The sequence below is a fragment of the Artibeus jamaicensis genome, unplaced genomic scaffold, assembly GCF_021234435.1.
Source record: "Artibeus jamaicensis isolate MK-2021 breed Jamaican fruit bat unplaced genomic scaffold, CSHL_Jam_final contig_1715, whole genome shotgun sequence".
Lineage (NCBI taxonomy): Eukaryota > Metazoa > Chordata > Mammalia > Chiroptera > Phyllostomidae > Artibeus > Artibeus jamaicensis.
In genome coordinates this window covers 2134011-2148497 of record NW_026521335.1, presented here as the reverse complement: position 1 = coordinate 2148497, position 14487 = coordinate 2134011, and the positions used below count along the sequence as shown (strand labels likewise).

Genomic DNA, 14487 nt, shown 5'->3' with positions numbered 1-14487 from the left:
CATTTTTAAAGTGAGCTCATGCTTCTGTAGTTACATCTCTTCTCTCTGACATTGACCCTCTTGCCTCCGTTGGATCCACCTGGATAATACAAGATGATTTTCCCGTCTTGAGATCCTTAACATAATCACCTCTCTCAAAGTCATTTTTCCTGTGTAAGCTAACATAGTCGTAGGTTCTGGGGGTTGGGACCTGGCCATCTTTAGACGGACAGGCATTATTTAGTCTATGACAGTGTTTATCAGGGCAACAGAGCATAGTGAAAATATGGCAACTAAATAATAAAATTACCTTTCCAATGGTAAATCCCCAAATCAGCATGCAATGAGAAGAGCAGCATCCACTACAAAGTTCTCCTACAGAGGTGGTTCCAAGGCCAAGGTGAGACAGTGGGAGGTGTGATCTGCAAAGGAACACAGAGGAAGGGTGGTTGTAGGGAAAGGCAGATATTTCAGGGTCATCCAGATTTGTCCAGGGTCCAGATGGTTCAGATGACCTGATGAGAACATGTAGCTTTGCACCCACCAGAACCTGAGGTCATTGTGCATCCCACCTCACCCAGCACCTCCAGATTATGACTTGACCTCTTTGAGGAGTTTCTTATAGGAAGAAAATGTAGTCATTAGGCCGACGTTTGATGCTCATGTTTCTCTTTGTAGATTGATGTCATCAGGTCTTGTGAGTTAGCTGCAGTGACTCAGCACATCCAGGACTGATAGACTCAGAGGCCTGGACAAAGCTGGCCTGGGCCAGGAACCGTCATCAAGGCGTGCCACCCTGGGGAGGGTTCTTAGGGCCCGCCAGCTGGCCCAACCCAGGTGATGCCAGACTCTGTCTTTCAGACACAGGTTCTTGATTCCTGGTTACTTAGAGCAGAACGGTAGCAGTGAGGATGACGTCTAACTTTTGTAAACATGCGACTCACACAGTGACTCACCATGTTTATTACTGTTTCTACTCCAACTTCAATAGCCGTGTTTAACAAGCCAATTATATAAACTAAAGCTCGATGGAAAAAGATCACAAGAAGAAATAAGATGTTTAAGAGACAGGGTTCTGTGATAGTGGGATTTAAATTCTGGCTCTGCTTCTGACTCCCTGTGTGACCAGGACAAGCCCCTCTTCATCTTTGAGCCTCAGTCTCCTCATCTGCAGAATAAGGGGCAGGTCTACATCAGCGATTATCAACCCCGCTGCACATTAGAACAAGCCAGTGAACTTGTGGAGCATGTGAACGACCAGGTGTCACTGGCGAGGAGAATCACTATCTCTGAGTGATGGCCAAGGTCCTTTCCATATCTATTCTATTATTACATGAAATGTCTGGAATTTTTCAATAAAAATATGAGTTCAGATTTGTTGAAGGCACCCATCCTCCTTACTGAAAAACAAATTCAACTGCATGAGAAAATGAAAATTGAGTGTCTTCCACCTAGAAAGCACTAGACTGGATCCCTTCAGGGTTTCTGCTCTCAAAGATCTTACTGTGTATCAGCTAGGTGGCCATGGACCCAAAGCATTATAAGTGAAAGGGGATTGAAATTGTTCCTCTTATAATGTATTAAATGGATAATTCCTTTAATTCCTCAATTCCTTATTGAGCTCTCCCCACTCCAGAAATTCAGAGCCTGAGTTATGCATCCTGTCTCATATTTCTCAGCAAGGAGGGAGAAGAGAGAGATTCTCTGATTCTTAAAGCTCTAGTAGCCAAAGCAGCCTCCCTGCCTCCTTACCTGGTGGTCTTTACTTAAGCCCACCCACTTTCTTGTGCTGAAATTTAGAAATGGCACAGCATCGGATTTCATTTTTAACATTCCTTGAGTTCTTAATATGTGCCAGGCACTATTCCAAGAGCTTTATGGATGTTAGCTCATTTAGTCTGCAAATGCTCCTATGAGATTAAACACTATTACTTTTCCCGTATTACATATGGGGACAATGAGACAGAAAGCTCATGTCACTGGGCCAAGGCCACATGGCTGGTAAGTGGAGACTGGTATTCAAACTCAGAGACTGCTTCTAGAACTCATGCTTCTGCCCTTCATGAAATGTTCTATGGCTGCCAAAGATAATGCTTCCAAAGGAATGAATAACAACACGGGAAATGTTTGTGTCAAAATGTTAACTGAAAAGTTAGTAAGATAAACTCTTACGCAAGTTCCTTGATAAAGACTATGTAAAGTCAAAACAACACCAATTACTAAAAAGAAATCATACACAGTTAAAAAAAACTGAAAAAAGTAAAAAATAACTGGAAAGAAAACATCAAAGTGTTAAGAATACTTTGGGGTGGGATTATAAGTGAATTTTAAATCCTTCCTGCTTTTGGTATTTTTCCCATAACCATTATACTTTTTTATTATCTCACCTCTCAGTGGCATATTAAGTAAGTATCTTACTATTTTTTTATAAGAAAACATTAAGGCTGAGATCTGATATTGCAAAAAGTAGCTTGGGTTTCAAAAATTGGCACATTACTAATTTGAAGTCTGAGAGATATTTTCTCATGGATATAGAAGAGTATCCACTAATGAATAGATTTTTTCAAACTAGCATTTTAAACTAAGAATTCCAGGCATGATTCAAAGAACTTCATCTATATATTCTTATTTAGTGAGCAGGAAGTATTATTAGCTCCTTTAATAGTGAAATTTATGTAACCTGCCAGAATTTGCAAGGCTGAAGTCTCTCTCCAGAAGCTGTGCCGTAACGTGGCCACATGCCTCTCATCGCAGCCCACTGGCTCAGCTCAGAAGTGCTGTGCTGTGCATTTCCTCCTGTCTTATTTCTTCCCACCGTGGTTTTCATAGTGAACATGCCATATTTTGGCTAACTTCACAGCCAAATAGATCTTGATGATTTGTAACTTGCCCTCAGAATATTGTCTGTAGGAGGAAAAAAAAGACCTCTGGATTCATTCAATCATGGGCTTGCCAAAAGTATGCTCATCCCTCCACCTGGAGGTCATTTACACAAAAAGGATCTTCTCAGGCTGGATACTCTTTTCTTAGGGATGATCAGAACTGGTGCCTCACTTCTGGCCACTTCCATGTGAGTCTCGTTCTCCTCCTCCACCCTTGGTATACACCTGGTCCCTGCCAACTCACCTTGGGCTGGCCAAAGGTGCTTTCTTTAGGACCACATGTGGAAAGAGAAGCCATTCCTAGACCTCTTCTGCCCTTTCACAGTGATTGTTAGTGCTAAGTCAGTACTATTTCTGAGTTCTTTTGGTGGGTCAAGATCAGGTAAGGAGAGAAGCCTCGCCACCCCCACCATCTACATTAGGCCTGCCTAAGCTAACATCCTTGAGATATTAAGCATTCTTAGTCCAGGTTATGGCATCATCCAAGAATGAAAAAGTCACAGTAGATCATTGGCTTGGGCCTGGCACTTTCTTTTGGAACTCTATCCTTATTCTAAACAGGGCTACTTAGTTTCCATCTTGGGAATTTTCCCCTCCATTTCCTATACTAGGAGCAGAGAGACCTTCTCTCAGCCCCAGAGGTCCAGAAACCCACTGACCCAGCTCAGGAAACAGAGACTGACAGATGTTGTGTGTAATCCGCTAGGCACCATCACTATCCTAGAGGCCTGCAATTCTCAGGGGATGTTCCTGTGGGTTAATACTTCACATGCTTATGCAGGGTAGAATTGGGTCCCTTGGATGTGAGAGGATGGTAGTCACCTGTGCCCTGTAGAGATGCTATCAGCATCCCGCACTGGTCTGTGCCACCTGATGCCATGTCAGAGAGTTGACTCCATATAAAAGGCAGAAGCTTTCAACAGCACCTCAGTTCACTTGCCTCTTGAGTGATCTGCTCTAGTACCTAAACCAGATAAAATGCATTTCAAGGATCAGGAGGGACTCTTGGTGCTGATATCTTGGGCAGAGAGAAGCTCTGGGTAGAGGACAATATTGAAAAAACACAAGGAGAAAGAAAGATTTGGAGGGTTTCTGCCAGAAGGGGAGGGTGGGAGGTAGGGGGAGGGAAGGAGGTATCAGTGTCTTCAAGCTGGGAGAAATTCCTTTGAAATCATGGAGTTCCTGGGTTGAAAACTTTTTAATATTTCTTATAACTGATTTGGAGAGATTGAGTTTTAAAAATCTGATCCCTATAGAGATGAAACCATGTGAACTCAAAGTTAAATTTTAAGCATAAGGGAGTTATCTTGTGCTAACTTAAAATTTCTGCATTTTCTTTCAGCTTCATTCAGCTTCAGCTGGGATGTTCTGCCCACAAAGCCAGGAAGGAGCACTGCTAGTCCCCTCCTGGCGTTCCCCCAAGTGCCTCACCTCAAAATGCCCACCCAAGTGTACCCCTAAGTGTCCAGCCCCCTGCCACCTCCAGTTTCTTCCTGCTGTGGCCCCAGTCTCTTCCTGCTGTAGCTTAGTGAGTGGCGACTGTTGCAGCTCTGGGGGTAGCAGCTTCTGCCTGAGCCACCACAAGCTCCTCTGATCTCTTAAACGCCAACGCCACCACTCTGACTGCTGTGGCAATGGACACCATTCTGGGGGCTTCAGCTGCTCCCACAGCTCCGGGGGCTCTGGCTGCTGCTGACTTGGGCCATGAGCCATGAGGAACTCTGAGGAGCCGCAGTGGAGGAGCCAAAGTGCTGATGACTGCCCAAGCCTGGGACTTCTCTTCTCCTTGTTCTCCATGAACAAGGCTTCTGAAATGCTTTGAGTTTCCCTCTCCTTCCCGCCCATGTTCATTCCACTGTGAGGTCTAACCTCAGATAGTCACTGGATTGATTCTCCTCTCAGACATAGTTCTTTAGAGGACTTGGTGTTGGAGTTCAGTCATGAAGCCGTTTTCTCTGTAACAATAAAGCTCTTTATTCCTGATGTCACTGCCTCCTGCTTATCTTTTATTCACCTCTCCCACTCCCCACCCCCTCCATCCATCGCCCCTTCCCTTCTTTTAAGTGCAAGTGAACACTTTGAAAATTGCTTTGAGAAGCAGATTTTTGCACTGAAGCTGCTTTGATGTCTGGAAACTAAACTTGAAGGAAAGAACTGTGTCTGAGACCGTTGCCCTGCCATAAGCCTGAGAGTGGGGAGCAGGTTTTCGGGGAGGAGAACGGTGGTGTCCAGGAAGGTCGTGGTGAGAGGACATACTCTGGGGATTTTCCTTCGAGCATGGGTGAGAGTTTTAAAAAGTATCTGATAGTTAACGGGGAATACAATCCCCTAAGGTGCTCATTTTGGGCTGCAATGAATGGACACCCCCTACTTTTGAAATTAAAATCCCAGGCTCTTCTATCAGTTGATTAGAGAGGAGGCCAGATGGGGGTTAGTTTCTGGGGGTGTGAGTCTGCGATGTAAGGATGAAATGTCTGAGCCCATTTCCCCTGGATCCAGAAAGTCTGAGTTGGGTCTGAGCAGAGAACCCAGGAGGACACCCCCGTCCACGCGGTTGAGGCGTGACTGTGTGGTAGGGTGGAAGGTGGGAGCAAGGGCACTTTGGTGACTGTATTGGGTTTCCTATTTCCTTTAGGAATAGGCTGACTCCTTCAGGAGATACTCAGAATGCTTGCAATAGAAATGATACTTTTGAATCAGCCTTTTATAAACAAGAACAACTAGCCCTTTCTTTGATAAAAGTTAACCATAATAGGTGAAGTAGGTTAGTATATGAGGTCATAACAAGTCCCTTAATGAGTATGTATTTGCCCAAATCATTTCCCAGAGGAGATCCCGTCTCTATCTTGTTACTTCATGAGTTCCTTCTCTTCTAATACTGACCTCACCTTTTGGAACATCTCACCTGGACTCACCAACAGGTGATGCTAGGTACGTGCAGCCTGTTAATCAGGCTCTAAAGCTGTGTTAAATGAAACATGTCTTTTGTGATTTACCTTTCCTTGTCTGTTCCCTCATGCCACTCCCAGGTCACTCACCCCCATATCTATGTCTCATCATCAACTCTTGAATTCTTAGTCTCAGATTTTTTTTCAATCTCACATTCATGGTTGTGAGCAGTTGCATTGATTAAGAAGCAGTTCTGAAGCCACTGATCTGCAAATCTTTCCTAATTCTTCAAAATTAGTTATTCTAAAACACCACATTTCATGGACATTTTGGACCTTGGGAAAGACTCTTCCCTCCCCCCTCTCCCTCCCTCCCTCCCTCCTTCCCTCCCTTCCTCCCTTCCTTCCTTCCTTCCTTCCTTCCTTCCTTCCTTCCTTCCTTCCTTCCTTCCTTCCTTCCTTCCTTCCTTCCTTCCTTCCTTCCTTCCTTCCTTCCCCTTTCCATTGGACAATGGCCCCGGGAGCACTTATCATCAAAGGGAGTTTGCAGATGGGGTAAGGAATAGAGTCCCCTGCTGGCTGACTTGGCGTTACAACGGGATAAGCATCCTGCACACATTTTTCTCTTAGGCCCACCAGGGCTATTGGGAATATGGTAACATGACTATATTCAGAGAATTTCTGGCCTTAATGAACCCATGACTGCCTGAGTTTTTCTTCTTGTTTCCAGTGACAGAGAAATCACCACTGAGATTCCCATAGGCACATCCCCACAATTGTCTTCACTCAGTCCAATCTGGAAGCATCTGGATGAAGCCCAGCAGGCTTTTCATATAGCTTGTAGTCAGACTTGAGGAGCCAAGGACCAAGAACCAGAGAGACACAAACCAAGATAACAAGTGAATGAGCTGCCTGATAGAGGTGACTGCACAGGGATGAAGTGTGAGCAGGGGAATGGAACATGTGCGTGGTGTGCACATGTGCAGTGGAGAGTAGGTCCTAAGAAAGGGCTCCAGACTTCTCCTCACTTGAGCCCCCATTCTTTGTCTTCACCCAAACAGCCCTCCCAGCTATGAATGGTGTCCTATTTGGAAAATAAACATGCCATAGCAATCCTCACACTTCTAGGCAGTGACTTGAGCAGCCACGTGTACCACCTACAGTGACAAATGTCTCTGGGATGTGAGTGTCAGCTGAGCATGCCTATTGGGAAATGGGCCCCTCCCAAGAGCCAGCAACTAAGCCATCACTTGAACAACCTTATAAAAGGTTCTCTGGCTAGACACTGCTCAGTCCACAACCTTGCAGGGGACGCATCCCAGTTGGAGAACTGAGTGTCATCCAGCGGAGCCAAGGTCTGGTAAGTCTTTAAACAGGGCCAGGAAGAAGGTTGAGAAAAGCTGAAGGCAGAACACAGCTGGCAGGTAGATGTGGAAGGAAAGCCCTGGAAAGTGCTGTAAGCTTCAAGTGAGCCAACCTCTCATGGTACCAGTGGAGACAAGGAGGCCAGACTGGGGCCGGGGGAGGTGTGTGTATGTGATATTTCAAGGTTGCCAACCTCTCATGGTACCAGTGGAGACAAGGAGGCCAGACTGGGGCTGGGGGAGGTGTGTGTATGTGATATTTCAAGGTTCCATGGCAAATCTTTAGCAGAAATGTGACTTCAGCTCAGGTCTTTGGTTCCTTGGCCCTGGATGCATTTTTAACATCAGCACCACTCTTGTTTTCCTGTGGTTGTGGGGAATGAGTGGCATGGGGGCAGGAAAAATATGCCTCTGGCCTTTGTGGATTCTTCAGACCTGCATTAAGGATGCAGGTCTGATTTGGCTATTTTCTAATTGATGGGGTGTTTATACAATGCTAATAACTAACTACACGAACATCACTTGAAGGTCTCTGGCCACAGTGAGAGGGGGGAAGTGAAAACAGTCAGAAGAAGATTTTGGAATGGGTCGTGCGGATAAATTGCCTTGATATCCTTTTTATTTTCCACCGTGGACAAACTTGGGTGGTCCTTATCTGATCCCAGAAAACAGAAAACGATCCAGTCTTTGCACAGACTGTTTCCTGCTCTGTGTACGTTTAACGCACTGAACACTTACTCGGGGTTTGTTCCTTTGCTCTTACTCTTTTCTTCTTTATACCAAAGTCAAATCTCAAAGACTCGGGTTCTGTTGGAAATAAAAAAGTCTGCTCCCTTGTGAAACGCTGCTTTTCTTGCAGGTTCACTGTCACAGCTCCGCGATGTCCTCCCAGCAGAGCGCGGTTTCCGCCAAAGGCTTTTCCAAGGGGTCTTCCCAGGGCCCCGCCCCATGCCCCGCCCCCACACCCTCCGTGACCCCCGCCGCCTCGTCCTCCTGCTGCGGTGGCTGCGGTGACACCGGCTGCTGCGGTGGCTGTGGAGACTGCGGAGACTGCGGGTGCTGCGGCTCCACCTCAACCGGCTGCTGCTGCTTTCCCAGGATGCGCCGCAGGCAGCGGAGGAGCGGGTGTGGGTGCTGCGGAGGTGGCAGCCGCAGGTCGCAGTGCTCCGGTAACACCCAAAGCCCTGGCTGCTGCGGCAGCTGCTGAGGCCACTCCCTGAAGAGCTCTGATAGAGCCACCAGCCACCCAGGGAGTGTGCTGCTCCCACCCGTCCGCCTCCCATCACTACGCTCCTGTTCCAGTCCGTGCCTCTGAGTTTGCACACCCTCTCTCATCAAGCTAACTGCACTTAGATGTCCAGAAATCCACCCCGTTCTCAGCCCCACAAAACTCCCGGACCCCATGTGATTTTCCTCCCTAGGAACCTGAGAGCCATGGTGGACTCTACGGTCTGCATGGAGGCTGCACTCTACTGTTTGTCTAGGCTTGCACACAGTAGGTGCTCAATAACTGCCTATTGATTTGATTGTCTTAAAGACGTCATAATAAAATTACCTCCTGAGAACACAACTATTTCTAGATGTTCTTTCATTTGTGTATTTGTCGTCGGGTTCTGTTAACCCATCCACTATTTTCAGCCCTGGCTTGGCATATTTGTAAAAGGAGAAAACTAAAATGCACGCCTGAACAAGAGTGGATCTCTGGTTCTTCATTATGATAAGAGAAATCACATATGGAGTCAGGCAGTGGTCTAAGAACCCGATGTGCTTAGACCACTATGCATCACCTCATTTAATCCTCACAATGACTCAGTGAGGTAGGTGCTCATACTTCCATTTTATAGAAGAGAAACTGGGGCTGTGTAACATGCTCAAAGTCACTCAGGTGCTCTGTAATGGAGAATACTGATGCTGATCCTGAGTTCATGCTCCTCACTGCTCTGCTTGGTTCTCTGGAAAAAAACCTTCCAGAGCCTTACACACCTTCCTGTCCACCAGGCCCAGGTGGCAGCTGTGTGGCAAAGGTTCGGCTCTGCAACAATTGGCTTTTTTTTTTTTTCCTACAGAGGATCACTTGCTGAGTAAGGAAACTTTTCCAAGTTGATCTTTCCAGGAGGCTGGGAGGCGCCCTCTCCAGGTCTCATCCTGGCAATTGAGGCCCAACCAGGAGCCATGGGCTTCCAGGGCTTTCCAGGGTGCAATGTGCTATGCTCAGAAACATGGGAATGTCATTCTCTAGAGGTGGTGGTTGTGATGGTGGTGGGGGGTCCATCCTGAGTGGGTTGGAAACCCAGACCTATGGTCATAAATCAGGAAACAGGGAGAACCATGTCCTCTGCAGTGATGCCTGCTCACTCACAAGGGAAGAAAGAGACAATAGTAACTGTGGCAGTGATAGTAACAACAGCTGCTACTTACTGAGCACTTACTTTGTTCCAGGCGCAAGGTCAAGCACTTTACATATATTATCTCATTCAATCCTCACAATAATCTCAAAATAGAGATGAATTTTCTTATTTTCCATATGTGAGGAATTGGGTTCTGAGAGTTTCAGAGAGTTGGCCGAAGTCTCATAGTTAGTGTATGTCTGAGGCCTTCACGTGGTCAGCGAGGAGATAAGATTCAAATTGGGGTCCGGTTCCCAACTCCATGTTTTCAGACTCAGAGTGTTGTGGTCTGCTGCTTAGGAATCACTGCCACCCAGGGAAGGGACGCTCAGGACTCTGTAGACACACCAGGCTCACAGAAAATTGAAGTGTGGCTTCTTTGCCTACTGTTACATCAGTGACCCAGTGACTGGCACCTTCTGTCATGACATCCACCCAACAAAAGGTATTTGCTCAGGGGCGAAGTCCGAAAAGCTCCATTGATTCATCCAGGGTATTTAAAGCTGAGGCAAAATGACCCCTGTCAGGGATGCTCTGAAGAGTTGCCCTGCTCTGGGTGGGAGGGGCCCTCACCTCCATCTCTGAGGTTCTCTGATTCCCAGTGGGAGGTGATTTGTGGAAACTGTTTACACACAGATGATATCACCTGTGGACCTGGACCCGCCTCTCCTGCAAGTGAGATGTTGGTTGTTACCAACACACAGTGAGATGTGTGTTGAAGCAACAAGCCTCAGGATGTGGTGGCAGGGGAGGCGGGAATGGCGCACCGCCTGACTCACAACAGACTGGAAACCCAGCCTGAGGGTTGAGGATGACCCTTAAGCAGGAAGCTGAGGCCTGAGTTTGGGAAAGAAAGATGAGGGGCACCTGAGTCTCATACACACCCTTGTACGAGAGGCACATTGATGTTGATCAAATGGCCGACCATGGGTGGCAGTACTGCCAGGCTTGCGTATCCCTGACTTACAGCAGTCCACTGCAGGGTCGGGGGGGCTTTGATGAGAGAGATGGGGTATCCTAGGAACAGTTTTGTTATAGAAACCTAGAAAGCTACTTCGGACGGGCTCTCTGCTCGTCATTCCACAGCCTGTCCTCATGCCCAAGAGCAGGCGCACTGCATGCATGGCAGTGAGCCTTCCAGGTGGCAGCCGTCGGCCCTCAGGATGCTGAGGCTGAGCGGAATTGTGCAGCGCCACCCAGCAGACAGAATCAGGTTTCTTATTATCATTGGATGCTAGGACAGTGTTGGTAATGAGACAGTGACAGTAATAGTGAATGTATTTTACTCCTGATGGCTCTAGTTTCAGCTTAAATTATGTTATTATAGTGGTAATAGTAACAATCCATTTTTATACAGAACTCAGCAGTTAATAAGGTGTTTTCACATATTTCTTTTATAATTCTGTAAGATAAGTATTATCATCTGTGTTTAACAGATTGAGAGAGGCTCTGACAGATTAAGTGACCAACCTGAGGTTGTCCAGACAGTCTCTGATTAGGCCAGGCCTTCTAAAGCCTTCCAAGAGAGCCAAGAGCCACCTCTTCCTAATCTGTACACTGAGACAATTCAGTAATGTCACCCAGTTAATTATTTAGGGAGAATGCTGTATTCATCATCACAACCCCAGCACCTATAACAGTGCCAAGCACGCATCAGAGGTCAATGAATAAATGCGTATTTATTATTACTGCACATGTACAGTATTGTGCTAAAGAATTCTGGGAGATGCACAAAAGTACTTCTTCACCTCAAGGAATTTATAGTCTGATTTGGAAAACATGGTAAATGATCATACAAGGTAAGGATGATAACATCACATATAAGAAATAAGATCACATACAAATACATACTATGCATACAGGTACATGCAAAAATATACAAGTACAAGAAATACAAGGACATGGTACAGACAATGGCTATCAGGATTCAACTGAAATTTAGATGATTTGTTACAGGACTTCAAATGAGGGCAAGTAACTTTGGGCTGGGTTACTCAGAAGACTTCAAGGAAGGAGGGATCTAAGCTGGGTCTCAAGGGTGGAGACCCCAGAGGGGCTGAGATTCATTGTCCTGTGCACTTACTCAGTGCCATCAGGCACTGCTCCTGCTGCTCCTGCTGCTCCTGCTGCTCCTGCTGCTGAGACAGAGTGAGAAATGACACCAAGACCCTGCCTGAGTGGACCTCACCTTCGGGAGTGCGGGCAGACTGGAAAGTAAGCAAGAAAGATTGTATCACATGGTGAAAAGTGCTGTGATGACAGGAAAGAAGGTAGGGGTATTGAGGTGAAAGTGTACGGGGACTTTAGGTGAAGACCAGGGAAGTCCTCTCTGAGGAAGCATTGAGCAGAAAATGTGGGAACCACTGTGCAGAGCAGAGAAGCACATGGTTACAGGGGTCCTGCCTGGATGGAAGCTTGAGGCTGCAGATGTTTAAGACACACTCACTGTTACTTTGGGCTCATTAGAGACCTTCTCTCCTAGGGAAGTTGCTTGGTGTTCCAGCTGCTTGGAGCACAGCTTTGATAGTGAGATCAATCATATATTAAGAACTGGGCATAATTTCACTCAATCTTAACAACTCTCCCACAAGGTTGTCTTTCCCCCACATTTTTAAAAAATAAGAAACCTGAGACTTAAAGCTGTCTGGGCCCAAGTTTTCACAACTTGTAATGGGCAGAACAGGGTTTTGAACTGCATGTGTCTGATTCTAAAACTCTTGCTCTGAACCCTGAGTTATAGTATGTATTTCTGGGGAGATGGGGAAAAGTTTCAAGCTTAGACAGAGGGACAAAGAAGGAGACCCAAGGGGAGGCAGTGGTGTAGAGCAACCATCCTCAAAGGTGGAGAGATGAGGCCAGGCTATGGGTGGTTTTAAGAGCCAATCTAAGGAGCTAAAACTGTATCATATTTGTGGAGTGTGGTGGTAGAAAATGGTTTTGAAAGGAGTTCTATAGAAAGATAGAAGTTGGTCTGCATAAAACCTATGGCACTCTTTTAAATGACCCTACGGTTAATTAGGCAGCAATGATTAGGATGCTCTAGAGCAGGGGTCCCAAGACCCTGGGTCATGGGCTGGTACTGGTCCCTGGCTTGTTAGGAACTGGGTGGCACAGCAGGAGGTGAGCAGCAGGTGGGTAAGTGAAGCTTCATCCTGCTCCTCATCCCTCGCATTAATGCCACCTTCCCCCACCTTTCTGCAGAAAAATTGTCTTCCAGGAAACCGGCCCCTGGTTCCAAAAAGGTTGGGACTGCTGCTTGCTCTAGAGAAAGGAGCAAATGGAGAGAATATAGTGCATCGCTGTGAGAAAGCACAATGGTCTAGGCTTGAAATGAGACTCTAAACTCAGTGGATAAGGAAAGGAGATGACAGACATGAAAAGCATTTGTCCAGAAGGAAGAAGACTAGACAGAACTGGGTGTATTGGAACTGAGGAAGAGGAAACAACTGACTGGGTGTTTCTGAGGCTTGTGCCTGGTGACTGGGAAAGGATGGTACCATTGGCAAAGCAGAGATGTCAGACGGAAAAACTGGTGTGGACAAGAAGCGGGTAAGTTCAGCTCTGGACATGTGGAGTTGGAGGTGCTGGCAAGACACAACCATGAGATAGGGTGTGGGGCTGGAACTCAAGACCCTGATCCTTGAAAATTGGGATAAACACAGTAATAAGTCATACAGAGCCAAGAGTCAAATTTTGGGGGATGAATATTGTCTCACCAAGTCTGTGAAAGTTATTGACAGACATGGTCTGTGTTTGCTCACAGCAGTAACTTCAGTGTGAAGAACAGAGACTGGGACATTGAAGGCACTCAATAAATATGTGTTGGGTGAATGAATGAATGAATGAATGGGCAAAACAGGAAGTCAAGAGTTAAGTTGAGGAATAAATTAAGCAGTTAGGAGGAAGTTGAATTCCATGTCAAGGGGGCAAAGATGATGAAGTCAGAGAAATTACCCAATGATTTGTACTACATAAGGCTATTTTGTGGTTTCAGTTCCTAGAAATTCAGGTGGCAGAGAAACAGGATTGTGCAGAGCTGCACAACCAAGAGCTAAAGGATGTCATGCGAATCAGGCTAGTCACACAGGATCTTCCTTCCCCTTGCATGGTCCATCTTGGTTTCTTTAAACTATCTAACAGTTATAATAGGAGATTGCATCTGGCAGGATAGCAGTTTCATTTTAACCGGGCGGAACAGGTTGAACAGGAAAACTGGCATTCATAGTAAGTGAGGACAACATCCTCTCTTTTGTGAGTGACGCTGAAGCAGCTCTGAGTGAGCCGGCCCTGCTAAATCTGAAATACGTCAGCTTGCTTCAGAACGTGTCCACCCTGGAAAAGCAAGTATCTCCTCTTCTCTTACTGACCTTTCATAAGGGCAAGATCTATGGCTTCTAACATCTCATTTGATGCTCCGTCTCATTCTTAAAAAGATACTCTTTTACTTGCCAAAAACGTAACTCCATCAGCTTGGCACGTTTGAAAACTTCAGGGTTCAAAGGTCATTTTCTATGTGTATGAAGTGTGATTACCTGTATGTGAAGGTCAGGAATTAACCTCCATTCTCTATCTCCCCTCCCCTTGGTGATTTTCTGTTCATTTACAACTGCAATTTTTCACTAATTAAAAATGTATTGATCACTTAGTATAGGATAGGTACTGTATGATACAAGCAAGTAACTCTTTTCCGGTAGTTTTTAGCTGGAGAGTCAAGTATCACAGTAAGTATAATGTAATAAATGCTTGAAGTTAGCACATGGAGTCAGCTCCACAGAGAGGGCACCGCTCATCCAGCTGAGGCAAAATGTACTGTTTGAACTTATTCCTTAAGGATGCCTAGGATTTTGCCAGGCTGAGAAGGTCGGAAGAAATATTTACGTTAGAGCAAACAGGTCTATTGCAAAGGTCAGAGAGGTGAGCATATGTTTTGCAACAAATATTTTTGCAGAGCAGGAACTCCAGGAAGCCAAGGCAGGTGAGATTATAC

At 46.0% G+C, this 14487-nt stretch overlaps 1 protein-coding gene across 1 annotated transcript; it reads left to right on the top strand.

Annotated features, from left to right (window-relative positions):
• The first annotated feature begins 7052 nt into the window (after window positions 1–7052).
• CRCT1 (cysteine rich C-terminal 1) lies at window positions 7053–8683 on the top strand. The gene is made up of 2 exons (XM_037167059.2): window positions 7053–7109; window positions 7973–8683. The coding sequence occupies exon 2, from the start codon at window positions 7994–7996 to the stop codon at window positions 8318–8320; it is 327 nt and encodes a 108-aa protein (XP_037022954.1). The 5' UTR covers window positions 7053–7109; window positions 7973–7993; the 3' UTR covers window positions 8321–8683.
• Window positions 8684–14487: the final 5804 nt, after the last annotated feature.